At 35.3% G+C, this 9557-nt stretch overlaps 1 protein-coding gene across 2 annotated transcripts; it reads right to left on the bottom strand.

The window, feature by feature from the left end:
* Positions 1 to 2582: 2582 nt before the first annotated feature.
* On the bottom strand, positions 2583 to 8318 carry LOC132279116 (protein DETOXIFICATION 27-like). 2 transcript variants are annotated; one of them, XM_059781044.1, is made up of 8 exons: positions 7935 to 8318; positions 6426 to 6967; positions 5563 to 5649; positions 5405 to 5461; positions 3645 to 3883; positions 3430 to 3548; positions 3121 to 3210; positions 2583 to 3024 (listed from the first exon to the last, which is right to left on the bottom strand). In XM_059781044.1, exons 1-8 carry the CDS (start codon positions 8220 to 8222, stop codon positions 2962 to 2964), a joined length of 1485 nt encoding a protein of 494 aa, XP_059637027.1. In that variant the 5' UTR covers positions 8223 to 8318; the 3' UTR covers positions 2583 to 2961. The 2 variants fall into 2 exon arrangements, with proteins under 2 accessions (XP_059637027.1, XP_059637028.1); XM_059781045.1 differs by having other exon boundaries at positions 6426 to 6963; positions 7935 to 8064.
* Between the last annotated feature and the right edge of the window lie 1239 nt (positions 8319 to 9557).

The raw sequence follows: 9557 nt of genomic DNA, 5'->3' as shown, positions 1-9557 counted from the left end.
AGATATGAGGGAAATGCATCAGTTCAAGTACATCAAGAAGAAATTGCCAATGGAAATGATCATAAGCCTTATGTAGGTCAACCTTAAGAGTGCACCTAGGAGAAAACAAAGGTTTATGGTATTCTCTCAATAGTTCCTGAGCCAAAATGATATTGTTCCCTATTTTCCTACCTTTAACAAAGACATTTTGAGCCTTGTCAATAAGAGTAGGCAAGATGGGCTTAATTTTGTTAGTTATAAGCTTGGAAATGCATTTATACATCTCACTACAACATGATATAGGTCTGTAATTAGCAGGAGATATAGGCTTAGGAATTTTGGAATTAAAGCAATGTAGGTGGCATTGATCTGTTTTCAAAATTTTGCTTGTTTGAAAAAATTCTTTGATAGCCAATGTCACTTCCTCCCCCACAATCTGCCATCCTTTTTTGTAGAAAAAATAATTAAAACCATCTGGACCAAGGGACTTGTTAAATTTTATAGAGAAAATACAGTTCCTAATTTCCAAATCAGTTTGAATAAGGCTAAGGTTATCAAAGAAATCACCCTGGACAGATTTAGAAATAAATTGAGAGGTGAAAATAACTCTTTGAAGTAAGAGGTGAAAATCATCTTAATGTCATCACTGTCCCTTGAAATACTTCCACCATCCAAAGTCACTTTAGTTATCTTCTTCCTATTAAGCCTGTTTTGGATGCTCTTATGAAAGAAAATTGTATTCTGATCATCCAAAGCAAGCCAGTGTATTCTTGATTTTTGCTAAAAAAGTTGTTCTTCAATTTTACTGAGGCTTGAATAAGTGATAATGAGTGCTTTTCCTATTTCCTAAGCTCCAAACTACTAGGGTTACTATCCAACTGGTTTTGACAAGTACCAAGGTCTGTTTTTTGCTTGCAACACCCTCAATGAAATGTCACTGAAAGTGTTATGATTGAGCCTCTTCAGTGCAAGCTTGAGTATTTTTTGCTTTGTGGCCACTCTGAACATAGGGACGTCACTAACATTTGTACTCCATATTTCAGACACAGTGTCCAAAAAATCTGGGTGGTCAGCCCAGAAATTAAAGAACTTGAATGGACATTTTCTGGTTGGGTTAGGGTGTCCAAGATTAACAAGAGGTGGGAGAAAATGGCAGTTGGAGTTGGGGAAGGAGGTAAGCCAGTGAAATTAATGACAACTCTGTCCAATTTTTTGGTAATTGGATTGTGGATTCGTGATTTGTTTGACCTAGTGTGAAACAGTTCAGAATATCTTAAATCATATAACTCATTTTCCAGCAAACATTCATCAAGATAATTCATAGCTGGAGTCCACAGTTCTGTCCCACCATGCCTCTCACTTGTCCATCTTACAGCATTGAAGTCCCCCATTAAAATCCATGGAGAAGAAGAGATGGTGGAGCCTATCACATTAATTTTATCCCACAATGGTTTCCTCTCCTCAGGGGTGTTAGCCTTATAGATAAATGTGACAAAAAAGAGAGTTAGAAGTAACATTGGAAACATAAATGTGGATGAGTTAGTCAGTCATACAAATGCATTGAATATTCACAGAGGTGGGGTTCCATAGGATCCAAATCCTACCCAGAGGGGCATGGGAAATTTTAGTGATTAGAGGCCACTGAGAGATACTTCTATGTACAACTGGTTCATTAAGAGATCTAACCTTAGTTTCCAACAGTTGTACAAAGTCTAATTGGTTATCAATGAACTTCCCAACTTCTCTTTATCTGGAGGGATTATTCATCCCTCTCACATTCCATGCTGCAAACATCATTTGGAAGGTGGGATATGTAGGTCAATAAAGAACCTAATATACTCGGCCTTTGGAGCCTTATGGGCTGCCCTAGCAGCTCTCCAAGCTTCCTTCTTTAGTTTTTTTCCTTCCCCTAGCTGTGAGTTCCCTAAGTCTGGGTTAGAAATCATATTCATGATCATCCTCAGCGGTCAACTGCCTCATAGCGCATTCAACATTAATCAGAGAGGTACAAATTAACCTCCTCATCCTTCTCTGCCCCATCATTTGTACATGACAGAGCCTGAAACCTATTTGAAGTGTGAGTAGAGGTAGATCTAGTTGATGAGCAAGGAACCTGCAAATCCACAACCAAAGGCTTTGAAAACCCAAGCTTTGTCTGGTGACAACTTCCTAAATTGGATAAAGGGGTGCAATGTTCAAAACCTGGTGGCAATGAGGCACAAGATGATGATGCGGGAGATAAACCTACCTTCTCTTGATGACCTTGTCCTTTAGGAGAGATCAGTGGGATATGCATGGATGATTTTCCCAAGGTCAGATGGTCAATAGGGTGGTTACAGGTAGAGGGTGGTAATACATCACCATCAGGATGAGTGTCATTAATGAGTGGCAAAGGTAAACCAGGAGATGAAGCCATGTCATTAATGTATGGATTAATGATTCCAGACTCATGATTTAGGCTAGAGACAATCAAGCTATTAACAACCTTAACCAAAGTCAGATTTCCATGATCAGCTTGTCCACTCACATTACTCTATGCCTTTGGCACCGATATCTTACAAGTTTCTGTGCATTTGAGGTCAGAGTGTCCAAAACATTTACACTTGTGGCATGACAATGGTTTACATTGATAGGCAACTTTTATTGGTACAAAAACCCCCTCAACAACTTCCAGACTTACAACATCAGGTAACATCTGGGTTGCAGTAATGTCGATACAAATTTTACAATATGAGAGCCTTTTCCTGGATTGTGTCATCTCATCAGCAAATAAATGAGTGCCTACAGCCCTAATTGTTCAACTATGCTAGCTTTGAACATGAAATTAATCGAATCACTCCAAAGAGCTTAGAAATCAATGTTAACCAAATTATCAAAAAAAAAAAAAAAAAAAAAGAAAGAAAGAAAGATCGACCTGTAATATTTTATAATATAATGAAAAAAGAGCCGCTTCAAAATGTGGTAGACCCGAGTACATTTTGCTTATGATTTATTATCTGGATCAGGAGTCGACCACTTTTGGACATGCTTGGTAGCTTTATCCGCCTGCAAATCCACCATTTTAAAAGAATTACAGAGTTCATATTAGCATATATGAGTTTGAACAAAGGTCATAAAAGTGAATTTTTTGTTAATTTGTACCTCTTTTTCCCAATCACACCGTATTGTTATGATGGCCAATATTATTGTCTGCACAGCAGTTCCGCCAAATATCATGCCACCCCAAATACCCTGATTGCAACAAATTATAAACACTTAAATTTTTTATTTAAAAATAATAATGTTTATACTACGTTCGGAGCATTGAATCAACGTTTTGAAATTGGAGTTAGAGAAAATTTATTTCAAAGTTTGAAGTAAATTTCCCTTTCATTCCAATTTCAATGAGCCAATTCAGTTACTTCTAAACATGACCGGCGCAATGCTCTTCCTATCAAGAACCAAACTTACCTGAACACCAAAGCCGAAAACCCACCCCATAACACAACCAAGAGGAACCCCAATAAGGTAGTAGCAACCCAGATTTATGTATGCAACCCATGCTTGCCATCCGGATCCCACAGCCACCCCTGTAACAGTTGGCAAACTAGTCTAATAATTTGTATCAAAATGTTAAATACTATACATTTTTCAGTCACCGAATTAGGGAATGTCAAATTGATCACCTGAAAGAACTGGTTGAACACTGTTGAGGAGAATGGTGAAGGCCAAGAGGTAAGAGAGCTCGTCGACTGCTTCAAGAACAACGGTGCTTGACGTGAAGATGTACCCGATTTTGTCATGCAATATCATAATTAGAGCACAAAAGAAGATGCCGACAACTGTGGAGTTCACCACTGAGACCTTTGTTGCAAATTTAGCTCCCTTTCCGTTCCCCGCACCTAGCTCATTGGCCACCCTTACCCTTCAAATTGTGCACAAAACAATAGATTTTAGATGTGCAACAGTAAGACAAAAATGTCAAATTTATACCAAGTTCCCAACCCAAAACAAGGCAAGAATAAAAAAAGTTAGGATCTGAACAACCCATACTTAATTCACAAAACTGGTTTGAGTACCATTGTGTTAATACCTTCTTTTTTGGTATAACCAGGGTGTTCAGGCTTTGTCCCGACTAATCTACCCCCTCAAGGATTGAGTAAAGCTCGAATTATGTCCACGAGCATGACCCTTAAGGATCTGTTTGCACTTAAAAGGAATCAATTATAAGACCTGATGTTTCATGAGGCACCATAACCCAAATCTTTTCCAACTAAGTTAAGTCCATGGAATTCTGTTAGTACATCTTTTTTGTCGGATTAAAATAAAATAAAATATATTTTAACCATGTGCTTAGTTAAGACGTTTTTGATTTTTTTTTTTTGTTTTACTACGCTGACACGAGTGCGCTGCATGTTGATGATATAAATACATATTGTGTGTGAATTTTAAGTGAGGTATTTGTAAAATACTAGATGTTTTAAATATTTTTTGAATAAACTTCGCTCATTGATAAATGAAATCATTGTCATTTAAAATTTTAACCCATTTTCAAAGCCATATATTGATTATTTTGCGATATTAAAATTGTGTTATAAAAGAAATAAATACTAAATCAATTAAAAAGTATACGCTGCTGAATTTGTTCATCAAACAATACAAAATTTACATAAGATCTAGAGTCTGTTATAATGATATACTTGTTGTAGTTTTTACATTTTCTAACAACCTGTTTTAAATAAAAATATTTTAATTTAGTGGCTCCAGAAATTTAAAAAGATCTCCAATTAATTCATCAACAAAATGCATAAGAATGGTCGAGTGTATGGTGGTTAATACATTTACGGGCTTGTCTTAAAGTCATTCGAGAAAGCACTAACCAGGAATTAACTTTACATACAACACTCTGTACCTACCATACAACACACATGAATGTAATATATATATATATATATATATATATATATATATATATATATATAATACTAAGCGTCTTAATATAGATTGTTAATGTTAAAGAAAATTTAAGATAAAATTTTCAATTACCCAATTCATAGTCATCAAGGGCATAAAATGAGGGAACTTATTATATTTTGATTTTTTAAGTTTTCAAAGCTATGACCTAAAAGAGCTTAAGTTAAGGTTACTTTTATTTTGATTCATAGGCCAAATTATTCTTTTGACTCTAGTGGTGAGTTAGTTGAACTTGGTATTTCATGAAGCATATAAGGTTTAAGGTTTGATTCTCCTTCGACGTAAATAAGTTCTTGGGGTCATTCATGCGAGTGAAAACTTGAATTTTATCTTATTTGTGTAGATGTGCGCTTTGTACAGTGGTCCGGAAATTAGTCGGGGCAAAATCCTAAATACCCCCAATTACCCAAAATAAATAAATAAATACAAAGGAAATTGTAAGATATATAATAAAAAGACGAAAGAGCAGTACCCGGTTGCAGCAAAGAAAGCAAGAGGAATCATCATTTCCCATCCATTAATATTCATGCTGCCAAATTATAATATAACATGTAAAGAGAGGCAAATAATATTTCAAAATTATATATATATATAGAAATGGCAATGATATTAAAGGTAATACAATATTACCAGACGGATAATGAGTCCACAGCAAGTGTGGCATCCGGTAGGTATCCAGTAAGTAAAATCAATATTCGATAGTACCAATTCTCCAAGCTACAATAAAAACATACTCGTCAAATTAAATCAAATTATTTAAAACAGTCATATAAGTACATGTGCATCAAATTCTTTGATATTGACATGGTCTCACTTTAATTTACCCTGGGGCTTTAATCATTCAAGTTTGTGTTTTTTACTAACAACCAGTCAATGTGTGCATTATAGTTGTATATAAGAATTGACTAATTAAAATGGAACTGGAATAAAATTATTTTTTTTTTTTTTTTTTTTTTTTGGGCGACAACCACACCAAAACAACCCAACCCTCAAACTGAACCAGCAGCATCAGCCGCCAAAAGCTGAACTATGAAAGGAGGGATCGAATGGAGCACCAAATCCTCTTCTATGTCAACACTCTAAAGACCAGCTAAAGCATGGTTCCGGAGCTCAGACACCAAAGATAAGCATGCACCATCACCATATCGCACTCCCAATATAGCGTCCACCATCATCTTAGCATCCGTCTCAAAACAGACATCACATAAGTTAAGATATTTACCCTAGTCCCATTTTACCCTCACATAGAATGTAGTCCTCGAATTCCCATCTTAACACATGACCTTACACGATACTATGCACAGACTAAGAGTGAAATTAAATTACCCCCATATGGGATATGGTACTCACCGACAAAGTGGACCTCACCCCTGGTAGGTGGGGGCAATGCCCACCCTTCTCTGTGTACACTACCATCGCGTAAATCACGACTTTATGTGTCTATAGAGATTCTCCATATATGTATAGATGGTTAAAGAGAGACTAGTACATACCAAAGCATTACACCGGAGGCAGTAGAGAGTTTGACAAACTCCCAGAGGCCAGAAAAGGCTTGCACTGAGAAACCAGTCCAAGTTTGTGGACACCCACCAAACAGAGTGTACGCCAACAGCCCAAAAAACAAGAGCCACCAGGCAATGTCCAATGTCACAGCCACACCCACAATCCCAAACCCAAACTGATACACAACGAGCCAGCTGACGAACACATGAAACACGAGAACCGTCATCGAAACCCAGGCCAGGACATTAGCCTTGAGCTGGCTCTGCAAGAATCTCTGAATTGGGAACACAAATGCAAAACTGAAGTGCAGTGGAATCAACCACAATGCCACCTCCCCGGACTGCTCGGCCACCGCGTCTGTCTGCCCTAGCAGCTTCAGAAGAGGGGTTGCGAAGGCGTAGAGTGGCAGTAACAAGAAACAAGAAAAGAAGAGAACAATCCACGACCTTTGCATATATATACCCAACATGTTGTACCTTTTTGCCCCAAAAGCTTGCCCACACAGTGTTTCTAATGCACTTGCCATTCCTAACTAGTTCACACAGAGCCATAATTAATGTTAGTTCAGAAAAGAATACAAAAAATTTAATGTATCCTCCTTCCTTGGAGGAAACCAGAAATTTATTTTAGGAGCATAATGAACATGATCAGGTTTTTTTTTATTATACAGACAAAACATAAAAGTGCAGTAATGAACATGATCAGGTTTTTTACTATGTCATTGTTCTAGAAAGAAAAAAAGAAAAAAGAGTCCTGCTATAAAAGAATGGAAACACTTTCCGCATCAAGTTGAATAAAGACTCTTGTCAGCTTTCTAAAAGAATGTAAATACTTTCTCAAATATGCATAGCAAGTAGGTTGTGTAGTCGGGTAAAAATAGTTGTTCTTATATCATTTTTCAAAAACATATAAAAAAGAAAAATACTCCCCTCTGTGTCATTTTGGCATTTGAAGTTTTTAAGATGCATGCAATTAATACATGTTACAATTTGAATTTTTTTGAAAACTTAAGGACAATAATAGAAATATTGCATTTATTTTACATGGATTTTTTAAATAGGACAATTAATTTGGATATTTTAAAAAATAAATAATAATAATAATAGAGTGAAATTTAAAGAACAAGAGAAAAAAATAAAGAATGAGAAAGAGAGAAAAAAGCTACTCCATATACATCATATATGATGTAAGAATTATTATTAAAAAAGTTTAAGACAAAAAGAAAAATTAGAGAACTTTGGAGAAAGGTTTGATCGAAGAAAGGGAATGAAAATTTATTTATTTATTTATTTTTTATTATTATTATTTTTTTAAGGTATTAAAGAAACTTGTGAAAATAAGAACATAAAAGAGAAGAGGAAAAAATAAGTGTTAGGATGATTTTTATAAATGGATAAATGGTCGGTTTGCATTTTTTTTTTTTTTTAAATACATAGAATAATTTTATTTTATTTTAAATTATTTATATTAATATTGAGAACAATGAAATAGAAGGGTACCAGTAGGCCAAAATTGAAGCCGACAATGACCGTGTTGGCGATGGACATGGAAGCAAGTTCAAGCTCACCAAGGTGGCCAGCGAAGGCTACAGAGACGATGTTCATCGTGTAGGTGGCTACCCTGTTGAAGATGGAGGGACCCACTATTTGCCATAGCTTCTTTGATTCAATCCACACCTTTGTTTTCAAGTCTTTCTTCTCTTGATCATCGTCACCTACTACACCGTTTGATGCTGAATTATGTAACAAGCTCTGATTTAGTTCCTCATCACGTTCAACTCCCGTCATCACGAACGTAACTTACCAAGCAAAGACCAAGTGTGCGTGTATTAGAGAGAGAGAGAGAGAGAGGGAGTAGGGATTGAGAAGCAAAGTTTGCTAAGGATTCTTGGGATAATCACATCAATCCATTTGTTTGACTGCCTTTATGGGGATTGGAAATATCGCCAATTTGGTAACTACTAAATGTTCATTAATCTTACTCAACTACGTGAGTAAGTTTTCTTACTCATAAGAAAAGACTGAATTTATTTTTAAAAATATTTTTATTATTTAAAATTTCGTGCCAAATTTTGTAATAACAAATTATTTGTGCATGTAATATTTATGATTTTCTTTATATATATATATATATATATATATATATATATATATTGTGGTGGAAAAAAAATTTTAAAATGTTGGATATTTTTGTGAGACCCACTTCCTACTTATTTTTCTAAAAGGCTAAGAGGCCACTTTGTAGCCTTATTTATCTCTCTCACTCCCTGAGTCTCTCTCCCCCCTTAATTTCTTTTTTTTTTTTTTCTTGTTCTTCTTCTTTCAATTAAGCTTTCAAATCTTGATTTCTTCCACACCAATTGGGATTTGATAACACTTCATCGGTAAAGTTGAAGAGCTTGTCGAGGCCGTCATTTTGATAGAACCTACTCACCATTTGGCCAAGTCTATGAATTTTGAATTTAGGGCTTAAATTTGAGGATTTTAGGGATTTTCACTTCCATTGAGGTAGAGGTTTCTAAGCTACAATTTCTTTACCCTTTGTGAGTTTTCTTTATAGAAATTATAAAATTGTTCACTAGATTATGAGTATTAATTTATGATTATTGAAATTATATATAAATGAAGTATGATGAGGTATTTTTATGTGTTGTATGTGCTAAGTTGCATGTCTAATTAAATTGTGATGAAATATAAACGTTTAGTTGAATTACCTATATGCTCCATTTACTTGTAATGCTATATTTGTTGAGAATGAGAACAAGAGTTGGTTTGGAAAGATTTATTTTTAAACATATTAGCATGATGTTAATGAAATGAGTATATTCTTATGTTGACATTGGATAACATGTGACATTTCATGCATTTATCATTGGGTATGAAATGGAAAAAAGTTGTTTCATGAAATAATAAAAATTGATTTGGGAAAGGATTTTGAAATGATGTTTGTGAAAACTGGACGCCTAGGAGACGCAAAGTGGTCCGTGGTGTTAATGTGATCTAGAGGAAAATAAAGAGAGACTCTATTGTGGCTGAGCTACCTAGGCTCAGGGGCGGCTCGATGTAACTCAAGGCCTTAGGCGAAAAATAAAAGTGGCCTTTTCATATTATAATATGTAATAT

Source organism: Cornus florida, unplaced genomic scaffold (genome assembly GCF_030987335.1).
Source record: "Cornus florida cultivar Cherokee Brave unplaced genomic scaffold, ASM3098733v1 CherokeeBrave_3.0.0_Hap2_Chr10, whole genome shotgun sequence".
In the NCBI taxonomy this organism is placed as follows: Eukaryota; Viridiplantae; Streptophyta; class Magnoliopsida; order Cornales; family Cornaceae; genus Cornus; species Cornus florida.
The sequence above is the reverse complement of the archived record's forward strand: the minus strand, read 5'-3'. Positions and strand labels throughout refer to the sequence as shown.

Excerpts from the sequence above, each read along its gene's own strand:
- LOC132279116 (XM_059781044.1), bottom strand. The coding sequence starts at position 8,222 with ATGACGGGAGTTGAACGTGATGAGGAACTAAATCAGAGCTTGTTACAT. Across the intron at positions 3,884-5,404 it reads GCTTTCTTTGCTGCAACCGG|GGTAAGGGTGGCCAATGAGC; the intron begins GTACTGCTCTTT and ends CACAATTTGAAG. Across the intron at positions 3,211-3,429 it reads TTTTCGGCTTTGGTGTTCAG|GGTATTTGGGGTGGCATGAT; the intron begins GTAAGTTTGGTT and ends TGTTGCAATCAG.